The following is a 24,484-nucleotide window of genomic DNA, read 5'->3' as shown; positions in this document are numbered from 1 at the left end:
ATTTTGTATTACTTACTGTTATTATGATGTCACCAAGCAACAGACTTATTGAATAAGTCCATCAAAGCCTAACCATCAGTGGAGATCCATGGTTGAATATCCGCAGGTACATCTTGAGAATATCCAACATGCAAACAATTTACATTAAGTTGCTTTTTTCTTATACCTGTGCAGTAATGCTGTAATTACACTAGTAACATCTCTTTGTTACATAGCACTTTTGTAACTGCACTTAAAAATTACTATATGTAAAGTGTTAGCAAAAATACTTGATCCCCAGAATTTTACATTTAAAATGCATAACTTTTTAAAATGTTTAATTGTAGCGCCAACACATTTCAATAATTTTTGAGTGTTGATAACTGATGCAGTAATGTTTTCTTTAATAACTGTAACAGCAAAGTAAAAGAACAAGCACTGACAGAGGTTTTCAAAAGTGCTTTCTGCTGCAAGAGAACACTGACATATATCATAAGAAAGTAAATCCCTGGCAATACATACCGATATGTAAAATGCACCTGTTAAAATGTTTAATGAGAAAAAACAACTAAATCAGTTAAAATGTCAGGTCAAAACAGAACTAATTACACTAAAAATAAAATGAGTAAAAATAACAGAGGAAATTTTCAAATGGTCAAATTAAGGACAAGCTGAGAGTTAGGTACATGAGCGATAATACAAGACCGGTAATACAAGACCAACTACATTTCCGTGTCTTGTGAGTTGATGGTGAGCAAGTCATTATGTCTGACAGACAAATAACAGCGTTGATCTAAGTGGTGTATATTCAATAAAGCAGATTCTACAACATAAGATGTATATGAAAACTCTGCCACAGAGTATACCATTGGACATACTATTTACATCCTTCGTTGCCTTTAAAAGCAAGGGGTCTCAAAAATACTCCTTCCCATATCAGTTCTTAGAAAAATAGTGTTTTCTTTATCAGATTTGAATATTACCTTTTGAATATTCTAAAACCAAATTCATATGCAAATACATATAAACCTCAAGGACTAGAAGAACATTGACATCTTGACTGTAGACCCAATTCTGGCAATTTTTTAATACAAATGAGTTTACAGTATGTAACACAAACATGTCTTCTTTGCATCAGCAGCGACCGCCTAGTGGCTCAAGAGAAAAGACAGTGGCCTCTAGGGTTAGTCCCATTTTGAACCCCTCCTGTAAAACAAGGGGGAGAACGGCTGTTAGAAAAATACATGAATCCCATCTGAAACTGCTCTATAGGAAGAAAGACGTCAACGGGAGGTGGTCGGTATAATCAATACTACAGTTCCTCTATGTCCACAACCTTTGAGAGACCTTGCTGAGTTTTGAGCTGTGTCTAGACTTGACAGTTCCAAACACGTAATGCGTCTACTACAGCTACATATTAAATGTGTCTACGGTGTCCACATTATGTTTGGATTCCCTCTTCCCGCTGTATATTTATCTGCCAGTATGCATTCTGCAAACGGTAGAACAGGCTAAATCTGATAATAGCACAACAACAACTTGATGGCAGTAGCCAACTACTGTAGCTAACCTCTGTAACTAGTCAGCAAGCTAGCTAGCAAAGCCAAAGAGATTTGTTAACCTAATTATTTTTCAAAATATGCTAATATAGGATTTATGAAGCCAGCAAACACGTTCCTAGGAACGGTTTTCCTCCCATGTTTAATGACAAATGGTGCCTTTCGGTCCCAAAACACAAGTTCACTTGGTGAACTGCACTGTTGGTTAATAAGGTCTACATTGTTGTATTCGGCGCATGTGATTTGATTTGATACTTGTGGGCAGAGTGCTGATGATATCGCCCACTGTATGCTCTATCGATAGCCTGATTGCGTCAGGACTGAGGAGAAATCAGCACACAATGCATCCAGTCTTTTCAATGCGATCTTTGTATTCTGATAGCAGAAATCGCATGTAAGTGCTAAGTGTAGACACAGCCTTGGTGAGCTGTAACCAAAACACCGTAAAATATATTCATACTGGCCCCAAGTTCTTATTATTGCTTGGTCCAAAATAGCAGGCATCCAAGTCCACAAAGTAATGGTTAGGGGATATGAAATCTAGATTGCCTAAACACTTCTCAGAGAGATAACAAGATGTGAGGAAGCTTTGACCCAAATCCCTTCAAAGAAGTGTAAAACCCTCATATACAGTCTACACCATAAACCACATTAGCATCTTTGTCGGACCTATGGATGTAACAAATAATAACTACAGGACTTTTAATACATCTGACACCATGTGACGATAGACTGTTCCAGAAACAACAAGTAATACAAATATGATGAAGTGGCTTGACGAGCAATAACACATTTTCAGTAACAAAACAAAGATAATACTGTTGACAGCCAGGTACACACAACATTAGATCAGATGTGTTATTCATACGGCTATCAGAGGTAATCAGTCAACTAACGTACATTTTGGGTAATAACCCTATTTATTTCGTCTGAAAGCGTTCAAAATTCCCTGAAAACATTCAAAATACATCTATACAGCTAAAAACAACCATGTGATGTCAAAACTAGTTGACATTGAGGTTAAAGAAAGTGTGCTTAATCAACTTACCAGATTTTTTTTAGACAAAATTAAGACGTCAATATTCGTGTAATGGGTTTTGTATAAAAAAAATCTACAGCTCAAGTTTGAGCAAATTCTGAATTTGCAATTAATCACAACAAATCCTGCGATTACATTTTTCTATCCTTTGACAGCCTTATTTATTAAATTCATTTTCCATTATTGTTGCAGTGAATGATCAAATCAAAGAGACTGAGAAAAGTAAAGCTTCCATAACCAATGAAGTTAATAAATATATTTTATTCTAAATCACATGGTTTACTAGAAAATTTAACTTCAACTCAATGAAAGTGTGACATTTCAAAATGCTTGGTTTTACTGATGCAGACTAGTTACAACAGAGTCAAACTGAATACATGCAAATCCATTCACGATGACACAGTCACGACAACTACAAGAAGGGTCAATGTGGTGTAACGGTACAAACCATCTCTGACGCTGCAGCAAAAGGGGGAAAAGAGAGATGGAATCAGATAGTTAAGACAGAATTAAAGGCAGGAAGGAGAGGAAAGAAAATACATTACACTGAGTGGTATCTTAATGCCTCCTACAGGAACTACTTCAGCATGCAGGTAGCCTAGTGGTTAGAGCGTTGGGCCAGTAACCAGCAGGTAGCCTTGTGGTTAGAGCGTTGGGCCAGTAACCAGCAGGTAACCTTGTGGTTAGAGCGTTGGGCCAGTAACCAGCAGGTAGCCTTGTGGTTAGAGCGTTGGGCCAGTAACCAGCAGGTAACCTTGTGGTTAGAGCGTTGGGCCAGTAACCAGCAGGTAGTCTTGTGGTTAGAGCGTTTGGCCAGTAACCAGCAGGTAGCCTTGTGGTTAGAGCGTTGGGCCAGTAACCAGCAGGTAGTCTTGTGGTTAGAGCGTTGGGCCAGTAACCAGCAGGTAGCCTAGTGGTTAGAGCGTTGGGCCAGTAACCAGCAGGTAGCCTAGTGGTTAGAGCGTTGGGCCAGTAACCAGCAGGTAGCCTTGTGGTTAGAGCGTTGGGCCAGTAACCAGCAGGTAGCCTAGTGGTTAGAGCGTTGGGCCAGTAACCAGCAGGTAGCCTAGTGGTTAGAGCGTTGGGCCAGTAACCAGCAGGTAGCCTAGTGGTTAGAGCGTTGGGCCAGTAACCAGCAGGTAGCCTTGTGGTTAGAGCGTTGGGCCAGTAACCAGCAGGTAGCCTTGTGGTTAGAGCGTTGGGCCAGTAACCAGCAGGTAGCCTTGTGGTTAGAGCGTTGGGCCAGTAACCAGCAGGTAGCCTAGTGGTTAGAGCGTTGGGCCAGTAACCAGCAGGTAGCCTTGTGGTTAGAGCGTTGGGCCAGTAACCAGCAGGTAGCCTAGTGGTTAGAGCGTTGGGCCAGTAACCAGCAGGTAGCCTAGTGGTTAGAGTGTTGGGCCAGTAACCAGCAGGTAGCCTAGTGGTTAGAGCGTTGGGCCAGTAACCAGCGGGTAGCCTAGTGGTTAGAGCGTTGGGCCAGTAACCAGCAGGTAGCCTTGTGGTTAGAGCGTTGGGCCAGTAACCAGCAGGTAGCCTAGTGGTTAGAGCGTTGGGCCAGTAACCCAGGTTGTAGTTGATAAAATATAAACAAATATTGGATATCCTCCCTCTGGCTGTCTAATTAACCACTTCACCAACTACCGTATTGTGATTTGCAGGTATGATGTGCCTCATGAGACAATATTGTCACACCACAATATTGAGGATAACTAGGCCATAACTAAAGGCCTTATGAAATGTATTGTATACAGTGCCTTCAGAAAGTATTCACACCCCTTGACTTTTTCCAAATGTTGTTGCGTTACAGCCTGAATTTAATATGTATTAAATAGAGAAGTTTTGTCAATGGCCCACAGACAATACGCCATAATGTCAAAAGGGAATTATATATATATATACACACACACACATTTTTTTTTTACAAATGAATTACAAATGAAAAACTGAAATGTCTTGAGTCAGTAAGTATTCAACACCATTGTTATAGCAAGCCTAAATAAGTTCAGGAGTACAAATGTGCTTAACAAGTCATACAAGTTGTATGGACTCACTCTGTGTGCAATAATAGTGTTTAACCAGATTTTTTTTATGACTACCTCATCTGTGCACTCCAATACATACAATTATCTGTCAGGTCCCTCAGTCAAGCAGTGAATTTCAAACACAGATTCAACCACAAAGACCAGGGAGGTTTTTCAATGCCTCGCAAAGAAATGCACCTATTAGTAGAAGGGTAAAAAAAACTAAAAACCAATGAATGTCCCTTTGAGCATAATGAAGTTGTTGTGACTCGTTTCAGGAAACTAGGCGTATAATCGCACGTTAATACATCACAGGAGAGCCATTAAAAAAAACATTTTGGGAGGGGAGGGAAGAAATGCTTTTGGAACATGTGAACTTTCATGTGCCTTAAAACCTTGTGACTAGGGGGCAGTATTTTCGTTTTTGGAAAAATAACGTTCCTGTAGTAAACGGGATATTTGGTCAGGACAAGATGCTAGAATATGCATATATTTGACAGCTTAGGATAGAAAACACTCTAAAGTTTCCAAAACTGCGAAAATATTGTCTGTGATTATAACAAAACTGATGTTGCAGGCGAAAGCCTGAGAAAAATCCAATCCGGAAGTGCCTCATGTTTTGAAAGCGCTGCGTTCCAATGCGTCCCTATTGAGCAGTGAATGGGCTATCAACCAGATTACTTTTTCTCCGTATTCCCCAAGGTGTCTACAGCATTGTGACGTAGTTTTACGCATTTATGTTGAAGAATACCCGTAAGCGGCTACATTGCGCAAGTGGTCACCTGATGCTCCCAGAGTGATTCTTGCGTAAAATACAGAGGTAGCCATTATTCCAATCGGTCCTACTGAAAAACTAATTGTCCCGGTGGATATAATATCGAATCAATATTTGAAAAACACCTTGAGGATTGATTATAAACAACATTTGCCATGTTTCTGTCAATATTATGGAGCTAATTTGGAATATTTTCCTATTAACTAACTAACTACCCAACGTTTCTTGACTTGATTATTCACATAATTCTTAGCTAAGTGGTATAATCATTGTGCGTTTCAATTGACATTGTACATTCTGGCTATCTACTCCGATTTCAGATCCCACTCACGCAGAATAACTGATTCCGAACGCTCAACACCTGTTGAATATGGCCGGTGTCAGTAAACGTCTGGAATTTTTTAAAATTAAATTGTTGTCAGCGGCACAATTACAGTCACCTACGCTCTGGATAACCAGCTCTGCTAGGGTGAGTAAAATTGTCAGAGTGCAGCGTTCCCTCATTTGCATCTGGAAGTAGCTAGCCAACATTAGCCAGTTAGCTTGGGTGCTTGACTGCCATTGAATGCCCGGATCAACCCTACTCCTCGGCCAGAGCGTCCAGTGTGCGCTCTGGCACTCCAGATTGAATTTACGAACACACCCGAAATTGTAAAATGTTTGGCTAGTCATTTGTCATGCTAACAAGCTAGCAAGAGGTTGCATAGAACAGCATCAACTTCCGGTAGACAGGCAACGCTCTAGTTCGCTCAACTGAAATGATACCGTTCATTTACAGTATGCTAAAATGAACTAATAGTATGTAGTATATACTCCTGACGCCATAGCCAGTATACACTTCCTCAAAAAGATTAGTCAGAAATCTGTCATTTTTTAAAATATTAGTTGTACAATTCTACATCCAAGTAAGATGTTTGGTGAAGTATTTTTCGATTAAAAAATGTGCATGAAAACGAGTCATCTCTCCTTGAATGACAACAAAGACTTTACAGAAGAATCCCTACTGTTGACCAATCACCGACGAAGTGGTATAGACTTCGGCTCTGAACATCGGCTTGCCTTCAGTCCAACACGAACGTCACAAAACGTCATAATATATGCATGAACTCTACTGAACTGTTTTGGCTGGGAACGCCTTAAAAGCATCAACTTTAATAAAGTGTTAATTTAAGTCTGAATTTGCAACATCCATGGTGTTAGGAACCCAACACTCTAGGGTTTTTAGTTTGTCAACACTTTGAAAAGTGTTAGTTTAACACTATTTTTGGTGGGCCACATATAACTTCTAAGAAAGTGTTACAATTCTGATGTCAAATTTGCTGTGCATGTTCGCAAAGTTTAATTCTATTTAAAATAAAGAGTTTGAAATATAAAAGAAATCCATGCTTCAGTTTTACAGTTAAATTCCTCTGACAACTCTGCCATCATAGGCACTTATGTAAAAGAAGTGAGCACTGCAGTTCAAACTGTCATTGTATTTGTAATTTCAGACAAGCTGTGCTCCAACTTTAAATACAATTAAATTAAATATAATAATGACAGTTATAATCGAATTATCTATTCATGCGCAGCAAGAAGCCTAACCTGCCTCTTTAAAAGAAGCAGAATAATATTCATTGTTATAAGCATCTGTTACGGATACAGTTATCCTGTGTGTGTGTTTCTTTTCTCCCCTTCTCCCCTCACAGGTGAAAATCATCACTCCCCAATCAGTCAACAATCAATCATCAATCAGAAGACACACCTCCTCCTATTTCCTACCCTATCACAGTTCCTTCCCCATGGTTTAAAAACCCCATCATTTGTTTGCTCTAGAGCTCAATCTCTCTGTAAATGCCATGTCTGTAGGTCTCTGTGTTTCACTCTCGCTTTGTGTCTTAACCTCTCTTTTGTTTGAGCACCTCCATAGCACTTTGTCATCACCTGTGAGTATTGTTTTTGGTTATGGTGTTTGTTTGTTGCTGGTGGGAAAAGGGGGAAACCAAGACAAGTCGCCCATGGGCGTACACTACCCGTAGGTGAACTTTGTTAAATACACTAGTTAGAACTGGGCGGACCACCCACTGTATTTTTGGTTAGTTAGTTAGCTGTTGTTAAAGTAGGCTAGTCTAGCTTAGGGGTGTTTTTGTATATTTATTGTTTCTTTCCTTGGGTCCAGCTCAGCCCCTTTTCCTGCTCCCCCCCATTACCGTGTGTTTATAAATAAACCTGGAGTTTGACGGTAGATTTCTGTGGTCGTGGTTATTTTGTTCGCACTTTTACTTTGTCACAATAATAATTTGCATGAGTTATGTTACGGGTCTCATTACCATCCCCCCTAGACTGTCGGGCCAAAAGGGATTCGTAACACATCTATAAAACCACAACTAACAGTTGTTTGGTGTCCATGATGTGACAAATTATTGTTTTGCATCTGCAATCAGTGACAACTGATCATTTACATTAAGTTTGTTTTCATAAAACAATAGCTTTGAAATAGATAAAATATATAATATTCCATTCAAGCCCTAAAATCCAATGGCTGATGTTACAAAATAGCTATATCTCATAAAAATAAGAGTGAATGTGGATTACAAAATGACTAAAGTGCATTTTGAACACAGTGCTATTCTATGACAATGTTTTCAGCTGACTAACTGCAGTAATATGGATCGACGATTCAACATCTTGCTAGATATATTTTGCCTTAATGTTCACAATGTCAGACAAAGAAAATTAGTCCCATGGCCAATATTGAGCATCATAGTCAGGAAACAAACAAAGGAAAACCTTTATGAGCCAAAATGCAACTATTATGAACAACTGAAGTTGGAAACATTTCTGGTATTTCTGATATGTTAATATTATATAAAACAAAAATGAGAGGGTAGGGCCCACTCCCCTTACTAGGGTGGAGGTCTACTCGACAACACTTTATCATGTGGTGGTTCAACCGCTACTCTCTTACAAGTCCATTAAACAGGGCTTAAGATCATTCACAGACCTGCATCTCGTCCAGCCTGGACTGGATATCTGCTGGGAAGTCGGCTTGCCCACAGGTGAACGGATCGAAGGGTTCTGCTCCAAAAAGGTCTTTACCTGTGAGAGAGAGAGAGAGAGAGAGAGAGAGAGACAATATGTGAGATGCCACAACGTAGTAGGAGTTTAAATCAATTTACATTGGTAACATTTATTTATTAAGTATATATAAACATTATTCATGACAGTTATTATAAAGTGTAACCGAAAATAAATTCTCGCTAATCACCAACAACCCATGGTTTATGCCTTACTCTGTGTGTGGTTCAATTCTAACTCTCACTGTCATCCTTGAACTGTAAGGTAACCAGAGCAGTTCTCACTCATGTCTGGAGGAGATGTTGTAGTGGGTGGAGGGGGTGTGCCGTTGCTTGCGGGAATTGGCACCAGGGGTGTGACAGCAGAGAAGGGAACCATGTCAAAAACGTCTGTGGACATCGGAGGTTTCAAGGAGATGCTGCCAGCCTGTGAGTGTAGAAGGTATTGGTTCATTCCAATGAGCAGTAGTACTCTGACCTACATTCTGAAGTCAGAGTTATGACTATGCATTTCAAGTCCGACTGTAGTCCTAATATAAAGAGAGATGAAATCAACTAATTGAGACTTAAGTCTTATTAAGCATACTCTATATGTATCTGCATTGCCTACTGTAGAAAAATATCAGCCAAAATGAACTATTGTTAATTAGAAGAAAGTGAACTAGAACCCAAGAAAGAAAGGCTGAAAGATAAAGCTAGTTGTACAGTACGCGAGGCCGCGGGATGCTGCACCCGTCAGCAGGCTTTGGGAGGAGAGCAGACTTAGCCGGAGGAGGGGTTAGTAGGCCTGCCGAGAGGTTGGACTCGGGCGAGCTCATAGGGGTGAGTGTGACCGAGGAGATCTCGAGACACGAGAAGGACGTCAGATTGTGACACCAGAAGAGCGAGGAGGGTCTTGAGAGCATGTAGGCCTCGTTAGTAGAGTTTATGTGCAGCTGCTGTGAAAAGATCACATGCAGACGATTTAGTGGAAGACTGAAAGTGTCTTGTTAGTTCACACACAGCATGACAGACATCTTACTCTGGGTAATATGGGTTACTTAGGGAAGTCTAGAGACTGGAAGGGCTGTCCATGCAGTTCTTACTGGTGGTACAGGAGCAATCATCAATTGCTCTTCCAGTTCCCAAAGCTGCTTCTTAAGCCCAGAATTTTCCGTTTCCAGTTCTTGAATCTGTGAAAAATAAGCATGCTCGTTTTAGAATTGTTTTAGAACTACCTACACCTGATATGGGAATCGCCTGTTAATATCAATATCATTAGTATGGAGGTGTACGATATCTTCAATCCCTATCCCATATAAAGGAGCAGTCACTTGTCCAACAGTTGAATCTTACTCTTTTCTGTAAGGTTCCTATCTGTTTCCGTGTCTCCACATCTTTCCCACCAGACTCGAGGAACTTCTTGTAGGCCAAGTCAAACGCCTGGCCAATAGTGAGTGTTACCTCCTCTGCCTGGAAGACAACAGCATCCTCTGTGACTTTTTTACAAAACTCTTTATAAAATGGTCCTGAGTCACCAGAACAAATTCTTAATTTTAGAAGGTCAGATTCTTTATTATTTACTAGGGGTTGATGACACGTATAGCTGGATCAACAACTGATGGTGTGGAACATGAACTCAAAACGTAAACTCTCAGTGTGTATTATTTTTACTCTCAAAGTGTGTATTTCTTACACATTTTTCACTGTCAAACACGTAGCAGAGGTGTTTGTTTGATTCGGAGTCTTTGCAGATGAAGGTGAATATCCTTTTATCAGTCTTGTCATCTGCACAGAAGGATATCCTATGTAACTGGCAGTTGTACTGGACATCCTGAAAATAAAAAGAAACACTTCAGTTTGAGACCACACCTTCCTGATAACACTTCACGTGAATGCTTCCATTAATACGCATACAAAAAATAACGGAGCATTTATTTAAAATCCATGCCATGTTTAGTTGACTTACTTTTGTCTTGGGATCTAAGATCTTTACTCCGTAAATGGAGATTTGTAATTCCACTTTTTGTGTCTTCTGTCCCTCTGACTTCTTGATATGCCTTTGAAACTACAAAGAGTAGAAACATTACACGAACAGTATAATGGTAATGTATGTAAGAACAGTATAATGGTAATGTATATGTGAACAGTATAATGGTAATGTATGTATGAACAGTATAATGGTAATGTATGTGTGAACAGTATAATGGTAATGTATGTGTGAACAGTATAATGGTAATGTATGTATGAACAGTATAATGGTAATGGTAATCCGACTTGCCCTGGCTCATTCGGAAATGTACAGTCTATTATTAAAAGTCATATCACGCAATAATGATAACCGGTTAAGGACCCTATTTACCGAAAAAGGTTATCCAAAGTAGTTTAGAAAATGGCATTCTTCCAACACAGTGAAATTCTTTTTTGAATAAGGTTGAGTATCAATTATGCGATCTGAGCTTATTTTTCCAGACTATGAACTCATTTTCTGAGTGCAGTAATATTATTTTTGCTTATCCCCAAAACCCATGAACAAATTTAGGGTTACATATACTGCATATAAAGAAACCAGAGGCCTTTCAGGGACATGTGGCGAGACAAAAAAGAGAAAAGAAAGACTATAATCAGTGTCTGTCAAGTGTGGAGTTGGACAATTTCAAGAAGACGCCGAGTCCCCAAAGTAAGACTGTATTCAATGCTCTTACCTTGGTCTGACCTGAACTCCACACTGAAGATCCATTGAATCTTGTGTCAAGATTTTGATTATATGACTTCATTTTCCCTTTTTTACTTTATTTAAAAAAAAGGTAAGGTTCAGAAAATAAAGGAGAAAAAAAAAGAATATAACAAGATCAAAGGAGAGATGTGGCACATGACCGGGAGAGCTGTACTGATAGGCTCTGGCGTTGCCCAATGATGACTCAGATATTTTGACCCAATCACTGAACAGCCTTACAGCAAATTTAAGATAGGAGTGGATTGGTATGAAAACAAGTTTCCTCTTGAATGACCTCACAATGGAAATGTTGGTAGAAGAAAACAGCAGAGAAGGTAACATGCAAAGAGCAGAGTGAGGCAGAGCAAAGGAGACCAGTGTCAGCACAGCTGGCTGAACTCTCGCTTTAGGAAAATCCATATTTCTAAAGATACCAAAATGAGGTTAGCTACAAGCAGATATATTTTTAGTTGACTAGTAAATAATTATGATATCCATGCAATAGTACATTTTTGAGTACAAATTGGGTAAATTCCTGGGTATGCCGCATGCTTTTTCACACACCCTCAGATCTCAAAAACAGGGTAGAACTTGGAAGCTAATCGCTAATACTTTACCTGGAATTCTGTCTAGAATGTAAACAGTATGGTTCAATATGTCTGAGTTACAGTAAACCATAAAATCTTCATTTTTGGGGGATTAACATCTGGAAATAAAAACCAACCTAAATGTCTAAGCCGTTGCTGGTGGCCGTAGAGATGCCCAACCTGGAGTTCACATTTATGTCCAATCAGGTCCAATTTCGGAGACCCTCTTTATACTCGTCCTTAGGTGAAAGAGGTTCTGAAATACAGCTTTAATTGAGGAAACTAAGTCTATAGCTAACTTACCTTTAACTTTCTAACTGCTTCCTTAACAATCTCTGTGCCTTTTGGTTGGTCAACTTCTGTGTTTCCAAGAAACTAGAATAAAAAAGGGAAAATTAAAGTGCCAGTTTACTTTAGGCATAAAACTATACAGATTTATGATGCAATTATAACGCACTATAAAACTGTTAAAGTTTCTATGAATCCCTCACAATGTAGTGTGTCAAAGAAACAAAAGAGTTATGTGGGAGGGTTTGCAGGACATTTTTTTCTCCAACAGATGGAGCCAAGGACATTCAGACCAAAGCTTCATCTATCCATGGAAACAGTTGCTCTGCCAATATGGCTAATTTACATTTGTCATTTAGCAGACGCTGTTATCCAGAGCGATTTACAGTAATGAGTGCATACATTTTCATACTTTTGTTTTCGGCTCGCCTGGTTAAGTTATGAGTCTGGACATTCCTCTGCTAGGGCCTCCCATGTAAAGGCAACATGCTGTTTCAACATGATATGGAATAACATCAAGGTTCTTCTATAAACATATGGCATGTTTGCTAAGATACATCATGTTATGTTGATGAATTATGTAACAGTTGTTTCAACATTCAAGTCATGGATATCAGTAGTTCTGTCCACACTACACTGGTCAATGAGTGTGTCCACTTCCTTCCTTCCTCATTTCATTCCAATACAGAACACACAGTGGGTGAACAATGGACAAACGATGCCAAACATCTGCGCAAACGATGCCAAACATCTGCGCAAACGATGCCAGAAATCTGCGCAAACGATGCCAGAAATCTGCGCAAACGATGCCAGAAATCTGCGCAAACGATGCCAAAAAATCTGTGAAAACAATGCCAAAAATCTGGGCAAACAAGCCCCTTCACTCTCCTATCAATAGAACGCAAAGACGGATGGGCCCCAGCTTCAAATAGTGTAAGCGTTTCACACTGCTGTAACAAATGCTGTCTGCACTCAAGGACACATATGAGCTCAGTCGGGTTATGCTAGTGGGATGCAGCGAATGACAGATGCGTTACATGGGACTGAGTGACTCATCCTTGACCCGATGCCTTCTGAGATCCATCACCTTGAGGAGTTCATTGGTACAGGTACAGTTCCCTGCTGCACCTCACTCTCACCCACTGCCTTATGTAATGTTCCAGTCTACAGCGGCAGCAGATGTGGCAGTACTTTAGCCTTTTGCTTCACTTCAATGAGACATCTCTGGAGGCGCTGGATGCTCACTGACGGGCTCTCTGCCTCAAATAAGAGGGTAGTCTTTGGTTGAAGCACAGCAGAAAACAGCCCCGAGACAGGATACTTTGTTCCCAAGAGTTGGCTTTTAAGCTGTGTGCCGCATAAGAAAAGACAAAGAAGACTAAACAAATCCGTTGTTTAGTAACGGTCTGTTTCCAGTCCAAATCTACTGCTATGTTTGCAGTCAGTAAGGAAATGTTTTTAGGCTGCCTGTGTTTGTTTGTGCTCTTTGACTGTACTGCAGTCTGAAGCAGACACCTTGTTCAGAGATATGGAAAACTCAATAGGTTCATATTGAGTGTTTTTATTTTTATTTTGGACAAAGCCATAGTCAAAACCAGTGTGTAACAGAAAACAGAGAATTTTTCCCAAGTAAACTTTACTATTTCAAGGCCTACCCACAGTGCAAAAACGGGTTGACTAAACTTTGTTTCCACATAATTTCAACAAAAACAATTAAATGTAATGATATTGAATCAAGTTAAGAATCAATGTGAAAAACTGATTGGATTTCCAAAAAGTAATCAACTAAAGGGAATTGTGTCTTTTTTTCACCCAACTTTTAAACTAAATCCAATGACATGGTGAATGTTTGTTGATTTCATGTTGAATTCACGTTAGTTGACAATTCAACCAAATGTAAATCAAAAATAGACACTGAAATGATGTATATGCCCAGTGAATAGGTTCTATATGTATGGTGGCATATTCAACATCAATCTGCATCAGTGTATGGTGGAACATGCTGAACATCAATCTGCATCATTGTAAGGTGGAACATGCTGAACATCAATCTGCATCAGTGTAAGGTGGAACATGCTGAACATCAATCTGCATCAGTGTAAGGTGGAACATGCTGAACATCAATCTGCATCAGTGTAAGGTGGAACATGCTGAACATCAATCTGCATCAGTGTATGCTGGAACATGCTAAAAATCAATCTGCATCATTGTAAGGTGGAACATGCTGAACATCAATCTGCATCAGTGTAAGGTGGAACATGCTGAACATCAATCTGCATCATTGTAAGGTGGAACATGCTGAACATCAATCTGCATCAGTGTATGGTGGAACATGCTGAACATCAATCTGCATCAGTGTAAGGTGAAACCTATTTTATATCTAACTTCCAGTCCTTTGTGAGGGAACATTATCTTGATTGCTGGAAAAGGGTTATTACCTTGGCATTGTAGGGTATGTAATGCTTTGCCAGCGCATCTGGAGTGTGCATCCAGGATTTATCTGAAAAGAGATATCACAGTGGGCTCTCATTGAAAATAGATGTGGTTAACATCCATAAATCACTATTTTCCTATTTTAAATAACAACAATATTAACAATAACAACAACAACTGGGCTTTTCAAGGACCTAAAGTCCCTTTACAATTGTAAAACATTTTTTAAAGACAACCAGGAGTCAAAACAAAACTTCAGACTAAACAAAAACATGAATAAAAGGTTCTTTATTTTCGTATCATAAAAAAAAGAATGAATCAAGGGAATCTAAGAAACATTCAAACAAAAGTAACTTGAAACATCTTAAGGCTCGCCCACATCACACCGAATGTGGATCTAGTGTTCGTCTGCAGATCGTTCAGTACTCGGTTCGCAAATTATCTTCAGAGGTGTGTCTGAACCCTTAGGAAACGGCTAACTTAACATTATTGGAATTATATTGTAAAGGCAGTCGAAGAATACAAATATTTAAGGTGATGATTCATTACTGGGGCTCAGTCTCCGAGCTCATACATCTAAGATGTTCTCTTTAATTCCTAAAGGCTGGTGCATTGCAGTGACGTAAGGAACTGGTTGCCTCGTGACTCCTAACACTATTATTGCTTTGACATTGAGTACAAGACTAAACATTAAAGAAGTAATGAAATCCAAAGCGAGAATGGAATATCTCAGGCACTCTCTTCCTTCAATCAGGGACTGATAGTCTTGTATGGTGCAATAATGTCACCCACATTTCTCCACTGCTTCTTCTCAATGAAGCTCAAAACAAATACACCTGACAATAACCTTGAAACACACTAAACCTGTAGAGCCTGGTCAATATAGAACCTTTCTCAACAAGCCTGGGATGTGAATTACAGTAACAATACCCTAGCCATACCAGTAACTATACCAGGAACTATCCCATAGCCATACCAGTAACTATACCAGGAACTATCCCATAGCCATACCAGTAACTATACCATAGCCATACCAGTAACTATACCAGGAACTATCCCATAGCCATACCAGTAACTATACCATAGCCATACCGGTAACCATACCAGTAACTATCCCATACCAGTAACTATACCAGGAACTATCCCATAGCCAGACCAGTAACTATACCAGGAACTATCCCATAGCCGGTAACTATACCAGGAACTATCCCATAGCCATACCGGTAACTATACCAGGAACTATCCCATAGCCATACCAGTAACTATACCAGGAACTATCCCATAGCCATACCAGTAACTATACCAGGAACTATCCCATAGCCATACCAGTAACTATACCAGGAACTATCCCATAACCATACCGGTAACTATACCAGGAACTATCCCATAACCATACCGGTAACTATACCGGTAACTATACCAGGAACTATCCCATAGCCATACTGGTAACTATACCAAGAACTATCCCATAGCTAAACCGGTAACTATACCATAGCCATACCGGTAACTATACCATAGCCATACCGGTAACTATACCAGGAACTATACCATAACCATACCGGTAACTATCCCATAGCCATACCGGTAACTATACCGGTAACTATACCATAACCATACCGGTAACTATCCCATAGCCATACCGGTAACTATACCGGTAACTATACCATAGCCATACCAGTAACTATACCGGTAACTATACCATAGCCATACCGGTAACTATACCATAGCCATACCGGTAACTATACCAGGAACTATCCCATAGCCATACCAGTAACTATACCATAGCCATACCAGTAACTATACCAGGAACTATCCCATAGCCATACCGGTAACTATACCATAGCCATACCAGTAACTATACCAGGAACTATCCCATAGCCAGACCAGTAACTATACCAGGAACTATCCCATAGCCTTACCAGTAACTATACCAGGAACTATCCCATAGCCATACCGGTAACTATACCAGGAACTATCCCATAGCCATACTGGTAACTATACCAGGAACTATCCCATAGCCATACCAGTAACTATACCAGGAACTATCCCATAGCCAGACCAGTAACTATACCAGGAACTATCCCATAGCCAGACCAGTAACTATACCAGGAACTATCCCATAGCCATACCGGTAACTATACCAGGAACTATCCCATAGCCATACCAGTAACTATACCAGGAACTATATAGCCATACTGGTAACTATCCCATAGCCATACCAGTAACTATACCAGGAACTATCCCATAGCCATACCGGTAACTATACCAGTAACTATCCCATAGCCATACCGGTAACTATACCAGGAACTATCCCATAGCCATACTGGTAACTATACCATAGCCATACCGGTAACTATACCAGGAACTATCCCATAGCCATACCGGTAACTATACCAGGAACTATCCCATAGCCATACTGGTAACTATACCATAGCCATACCGGTAACTATACCATAGCCATACCGGTAACTATACCATAGCTATACCATAGCGATACCGGTAACTATACCAGTAACTATACCATAACCATACCGGTAACTATCCCATAGCCATACCAGTAACTATACCAGTAACTATCCCATAGCCATACCAGTAACTATACCAGGAACTATCCCATAGCCATACCGGTAACTATCCCATAGCCTTACCAGTAACTATACCAGGAACTATCCCATAGCCATACCGGTAACTATACCATAGCCATACCGGTAACCATACCAGTAACTATACCATAACCATACCGGTAACTATACCATAGCCATACCGGTAACTATACCAGTAACTATCCCATAGCCATACCGGTAACTATACCAGGAACTATACCATAACCATACCGGTAACTATCCCATAGCCATACCGGTAACTATACCGGTAACTATACCATAGCCATACCGGTAACTATACCATAACCATACCGGTAACTATACCATAGCCATACCGGTAACTATACCATAACCATACCGGTAACTATACCATAACCATACCGGTAACTATACCATAACCATACCGGTAACTATCCCATAGCCATACCAGTAACTATAGTAACTATACCATAGCCATACCGGTAACTATACCATAGCCATACCAGTAACTATACCGGTAACTATCCCATAGCCATACCGGTAACTATCCCATAGCCATACCGGTAACTATCCCATAGCCATACCGGTAACTATAGCCATACCGGTAACTATCCCATAGCCATACCGGTAACTATACCAGTAACTATCCCATAGCCATACCGGTAACTATACCAGTAACAATACCAGTAACTATACCACAGCCATACAAGTAACTATACCCTAGCCATACAAGAAACTATACCGGTAGCCATAACTGTACCAGTAACTATACCATAGCCATAACTATACCAGTAACTATACCATAGCCATAACTATACCATAGCCATACCGGTAACTACCATACCAGCCACTATACCATACCAGTAACTATACCGGTAACTATACCATAGCCGTACCGGTAACTATACCATAGCCATACCGGTAACTATACCAGTAACTATACCATAGCCATACCGGTAACTATACCAGGAACTATCCCATAACCATACCGGTAACTATCCCATAGCCATACCAGTAACTATACCGGTAACTATACCATAGCCATACCGGTAACTATACCAGGAACTATCCCATAGCCATACCGGTAACTATACCGGTAGCCATACCATACCAGTAACTATACCATAGCCATAACTATACCATAGCCATACCGGTAACTACCATACCAGCCACTATACCATACCAGTAACTATACCATAGCCATACCGGTAACTATACCAGGAACTATCCCATAGCCATACCGGTAACTATACCAGGAACTATCCCATAGCCATACCGGTAACTATACCAGGAACTATCCCATAGCCATACCGGTAACTATACCATAGCCATACCGGTAACTATACCAGGAACTATCCCATAGCCATACCGGTAACTATACCAGGAACTATCCCATAGCCATACCGGTAACTATACCAGGAACTATCCCATAGCCATACCAGTAACTATACCAGGAACTATCCCATAGCCATACCGGTAACTATACCAGGAACTATCCCATAGCCATACCGGTAACTATACCAGGAACTGTCCCATAGCCATACCGGTAACTATACCAGGAATTATCCCATAGCCATACCAGTAACTATACCAGGAACTATCCCATAGCCATACCGGTAACTATACCATAGCCATACCGGTAACTATACCAGTAACTATCCCATAGCATACCGGTAACTATACCAGTAACTATCCCATAACCATACCGGTAACTATACCAGGAACTATCCCATAACCATACCGGTAACTATACCGGTAACTATACCAGGAACTATCCCATAGCCATACCGGTAACTATACCATAGCCATACCGGTAACTATACCATAGCCATACCGGTAACTATACCAGTAACTATACCATAGCCATACCAGTAACTATACCATAGCCATACCGGTAACTATACCAGTAACTATACCATAGCCATACCGGTAACTATACCAGTAACTATCCCATAGCCATACCGGTAACTATACCAGTAACTATACCATAGCCATACCAGGAACTATCCCATAACCATACCGGTAACTATACCGGTAACTATACCATAGCCATACCGGTAACTATACCAGTAACTATCCCATAGCCATACCGGTAACTATCCCATAGCCATACCAGTAACTATACCAGGAACTATCCCATAGCCATACCAGTAACTATACCAGGAACTATCCCATAGCCTTACCAGTAACTATACCAGTAACTATCCCATAGCCATACCGGTAACTATACCAGGAACTATCCCATAACCATACCGGTAACTATACCGGTAACTATACCAGGAACTATCCCATAGCCATACCGGTAACTATACCATAGCCATACCGGTAACTATACCATAGCCATACCGGTAACTATACCATAGCCATACCGGTAACTATACCATAGCCATACCGGTAACTATACCAGTAACTATACCATAGCCATACCGGTAACCATACCAGTAACTATACCATAGCCATACCGGTAACTATACCAGTAACTATACCATAACCATACCGGTAACTATCCCAAGCCATACCGGTAACTATACCAGGAACTATACCAGTAACTATACCAGTAACTATACCATAGCCATACCAGTAACTATACCATAGCCATACCGGTAACTATACCATAGCCATACCGGTAACTATACCATAGCCATACCAGTAACTATACCATAGCCATACCAGTAACTATACCAGTAACTATCCCATAGCCATACCGGTAACTATACCAGGAACTATCCCATAGCCATACCAGTAACTATACCAGTAACTATACCAGTAACAATACCAGTAACTATACCAGTAACTATACCCTAGCCATACAAGAAACTATACCGGTAGCCATACCATGCCAGTAACTATACCGGTAGCCATACCTATACCAGTAACTATACCATAGCCATAACTATACCATAGCCATAACTATACCATAGCCATACCGGTAACTACCATACCAGCCACTATACCATACCGGTAACTATACCATAGCCGTACCGGTAACTATACCATAGCCATACCGGTAACTATACCATAGCCATACCGGTAACTATACCAGTAATTATCCCATAGCCATACCGGTAACTATACCAGTAATTATACCATAGCCATACCGGTAACTAACAGGAACTATCCCATAACCATACCGGTAACTATCCCATAGCCATACCGGTAACTAACATAACCATACCGGTAACTATACCATAGCCATACCAGTAACTATACCAGTAACTATACCATAGCCATACCGGTAACTATATCAGGAACTATCCCATAGCCATACCAGTAACTATATCAGGAACTATCCCATAGCCATACCAGTAACTATCCCAGTAACTATCCCATAGCCTTACCAGTAACTATACCAGGAACTATCCCATAGCCATACCGGTAACTATCCCAGTAACTATCCCATAACCATACCGGTAACTATCCCATAGCCGTACCGGTAACTATACCATAACCCGGTAACTATACCATAGCCATACCAGTAACTATATCAGGAACTATCCCATAGCCATACCAGTAACTATACCAGGAACTATCCCATAACCATACTGGTAACTATCCCATAACCATACCAGTAACTATCCCATAACCATACCGGTAACTATACCATAACCATACCGGTAACTATACCATAACCATACCGGTAACTATCCCATAGCCATACCGGTAACTATACCGGTAACTATGCCATAACCATACCGGTAACTATACCATAACCATACCGGTAACTATACCATAACTATACCGGTAACTATACCATAACCATACCGGTAACTATCCCATAGCCATACCAGTAACTATACCGGTAACTATACCATAGCCATACCGGTAACTATACCATAACTATACCAGTAACTATCCCATAGCCAGACCAGTAACTATACCAGTAACTATACCATAGCCATACAAGTAACTATACCGGTAGCCATACCATGCCAGTAACTATACCGGTAGCCATACCTATACCAGGAACTATACCATAGCCATACCAGTAACTATCCCATAGCCATACCAGTAACTATACCAGTAACTATCCCATAGCCATACCAGTAACTATACCAGTAACTATCCCATAGCCATACCAGTAACAATACCCTAGCCATACAAGAAACTATACCGGTAGCCATACCATGCCGGTAGCCATACCATGCCAGTAACTATACCATTGCCATAACTATACCATAGCCATACCGGTAACTATACCATAGCCATACCAGTAACTACCATACCAGCCACTATACCATACCAGTACCTATACCATACCAGTACCTATACCATACCAGTACCTATACCAGTACCTATTGTTAGGAAAATTATGATTAAATGACTGAACAAATCATTTTAAATGGAACTGTAACTAAGTAAACTTATACTCTGTTTTATCATATCTGATTAACAATATGAGTTCATAAGAAGGGATTGTGTAAAACGGACAAGGAGTAATTAAAGTTAATGAACACCATTCCAACTAGGAAGTAAGAAATGGGTTGTGGATTAAGTAAACAGAAAAGGTAGTTAACCTATGGTTGAACCGACGAAACTGAGCTCTGGGGTGTTTTAGATAAGACAGTGAGTGCATTCCTAGGTTTTCTGTTAATTAGAACTGTCAGCTAAGTGGTGATCGATAATGTTGAGGGTTCAAAAGTTAATTCAGTTGTGTGGCCTGTGTATGTGCTGGGGGGGGGGTCAGAATGAACTTTTAAAATTCCCTTTGTCCCGGTCAAGAGGAGGGGATTCTGTTAAGCAATGAAATGACGTCATGTTATTGTATATAAACTGTTGCTCGTGGTAACGTGGCAGCGCGCTCCGAGAATAAAATCTGTTACCTATTATTGAAAAGACTGGTCTCCGTCTATTTTATGCAAACAAGAATCTTACAAATGTTCATAAAATAGACTAAGGGAATTCAATTAATGAATACATATTGGTATAATTAAATTACAGTAACACTATACCATACCAGTACCTATACCATAGCCAAACCAGTACCTATGCCATACCGGTAACTATGCCATAGCCATACCGGTAACTATGCCATAGCCATACCGGTAACTATGCCATAGCCATACCGGTAACTATGCCATAGCCATACCGGTAACTATGCCATAGCCATACCGGTAACTATGCCATAGCCATACCGGTAACTATGCCATAGCCATACCGGTAACTATGCCATAGCCATACCGGTAACTATGCCATAGCCATACCGGTAACTATGCCATAGCCATACCGGTAAACATACCATAGCCATACCAGTAAACATACCATAGCAATACCAGTAAACATACCATAGCCATAAAGGTAACTATACCAGTAACCATACCAGTAACTATGCCATAGCCATACCAGTAACTATACCATATCCATACCAGTAACTATGCCATAGCCATACCAGTAACTATACCATATCCATACCAGTAACTATACCATACCAGCCACTATACCAATAACTATGCCATAGCCATACCAGTAACTATACCATACCAGCCACTATACCATAGCCATACCAGTACCTATACCATACCAGTAACTATACCATACCAGCCACTATACCAGTAACTATGCCATAGCCATACCAGTAACTATACCATATCCATACCAGTAACTATACCATACCAGCCACTATACCATAGCCATACCAGTACCTATACCATAGCCATACCAGTAACTATACCATAGCCATACCAGTAACTATACCATATCCATACCAGTAACTATGCCATAGCCATACCAGTAACTATGCCATAACCATACCAGTAACTATACCATATCCATACCAGTAACTATACCATACCAGCCACTATACCAGTAACTATGCCATAGCCCTACCAGTAACTATACCATATCCATACCAGTAACTATACCATACCAGTACCTATACCATAGCCATACCAGTACCTATACCATAGCCATACCAGTACCTATACCATAGCCATACCAGTACCTATACCATAGCCATACCAGTACCTATACCATAGCCATACCAGTACCTATACCATAGCCATACCAGTACCTATACCATAGCAGTAACTATACCATAGCCATACCAGTAACTATACCATAGCCATACCAGTAACTATACCATAGCCATACCAGTAACTATACCATAGCCATACTAGCCACAACAGCCCTGACCAACACAGCTGTCCCGTCCGCTAAGCACTAGCTCCCATCCCCCCATACTACTTAACATCAAAGAGTAAATGAGTGAGATCAAGCTCTTGGTGGTTCTCTCTTGGGAGATGGGAGATTTTGTACCCAGCCCCCCTGCCTAAAGAACTGTACATTCTAACTATGATGAATGGTGGTAGGTCCTGGACTCACTGCGGTGAAGGCAGGTAGCCCAGACAGTTTTTCTGTGTGTCAGCACCCAATCTTGATTAATAGAGGCGGCCCCACCTCTCCGTGCCCACCTTATATAAACGTTAAAAGGTGGACTGTAAAGTCACTAAAATAATGGACTGGCACCGGGGCATAAAATATTAGACGGCGTAAATAAAGTGGCATGGGCGTGAGAGGATGCATCTGAGAGACTGAAGGTCAGCTTGTGTGGCGCGTTTCCTCAGCAGTCTAACTCAGTGACAGCTTTAGGGTCACCTGTCATGTTGAAAGAGGTGCCTGATGGAGACTTTAGGGGGATGATGCATCTCAGTGCTTCACTACTACTAAAGACAGACTAGTTCTGAACATATACAGTACATAGCTTACATTTAATTAAGGGCTGTTCTTAGGCACAACACGGAGTGCCTGGATACAGCCCTTAGCCATGGTATATTGCCCATATACCGCAAACCCCCCAAGTTACCTTATTGCTATTATAAACTGCTGACCAACGTAATTAGAGCAGTTAAAATACATGTTTTGTCATACCAGTGGTATATGGTCTGACATACCACAGTTGTCAGCCAATCAGCATTCAGGGCTCGGACACCCCGTTTATAACTGCCAATAAAGCAGAACACAAAGACATGATGCAAATAATACAGATCTGTTTTCTTTCAAAACCATTTTTGTTGTGCTTTATTGAGTTTGCTTCCAACAGTGGAACCAATGTAATAGTCCCAACAGTACAAACCAAACCCATTTCACACTCCAGACACACTCAAACATATTTCAAAGTATTTGAAAGTTATCAAACAATACTAGAACATCAAAGCTAGTGCTTTGTGTGAACTTAGAACTCAGAACTCAGAACCACAGTTAGTAGTAAAGCCATCAGAAGTTCCAGACAGACCAAGTCCAAGTCTGAGCTCATTATCTCACCCATTCACTGTAATGAATTACACAGCTAATGTTCCCATGGGCCAGGCTGGACAGTAGCCATCACCGGAACTGGGCCCTTGCAGGAAAACAATGGCCAATTAATCTCACATTTGTCTAATTCAGAGTTTTGTTGGATCAATCAGTAGGCCCCGGAGGACTGAAGTCTAAAATACCTCCAGCAGTATTTAGATGTCCGTACTCCAGATATCCTTT

General features: G+C 40.5%; 1 protein-coding gene across 9 annotated transcripts in view; it reads right to left on the bottom strand.

Annotated features, from left to right (window-relative positions):
• Positions 1-363: 363 nt before the first annotated feature.
• LOC112242962 (PTB domain-containing engulfment adapter protein 1) overlaps positions 364-24,484 on the bottom strand; it is a 166,334-nt gene continuing 142,213 nt past the window's right edge. For 5 of the 9 annotated variants that reach the window (XM_042319954.1, XM_024410810.2, XM_042319956.1 and 2 more), the window contains 10 exons: positions 14,438-14,499; positions 12,015-12,086; positions 10,378-10,476; positions 10,105-10,242; positions 9,765-9,881; positions 9,515-9,601; positions 9,140-9,367; positions 8,715-8,856; positions 8,357-8,451; positions 364-1,185 (listed from right to left, as the gene is read on the bottom strand). In XM_042319954.1, coding sequence (XP_042175888.1) covers positions 1,114-1,185; positions 8,357-8,451; positions 8,715-8,856; positions 9,140-9,367; positions 9,515-9,601; positions 9,765-9,881; positions 10,105-10,242; positions 10,378-10,476; positions 12,015-12,086; positions 14,438-14,499 — 1,112 coding nt within the window. In that variant the 3' untranslated portion in view covers positions 364-1,113. Of the gene's footprint in view, positions 1,186-3,025; positions 3,037-8,356; positions 8,452-8,714; positions 8,857-9,139; positions 9,368-9,514; positions 9,602-9,764; positions 9,882-10,104; positions 10,243-10,377; positions 10,477-11,113; positions 11,242-12,014; positions 12,087-14,437; positions 14,500-24,484 lie in introns of those variants that run through there. The other 4 variants (XM_024410817.2, XM_024410837.2, XM_042319958.1 and 1 more) reach the window with 4 other exon arrangements.

The sequence above is a fragment of the Oncorhynchus tshawytscha genome, linkage group LG03 (genome assembly GCF_018296145.1).
Source record: "Oncorhynchus tshawytscha isolate Ot180627B linkage group LG03, Otsh_v2.0, whole genome shotgun sequence".
Classification (NCBI taxonomy): Eukaryota; Metazoa; Chordata; class Actinopteri; order Salmoniformes; family Salmonidae; genus Oncorhynchus; species Oncorhynchus tshawytscha.
This window is presented reverse-complemented; position numbering and strand designations above follow the sequence as displayed.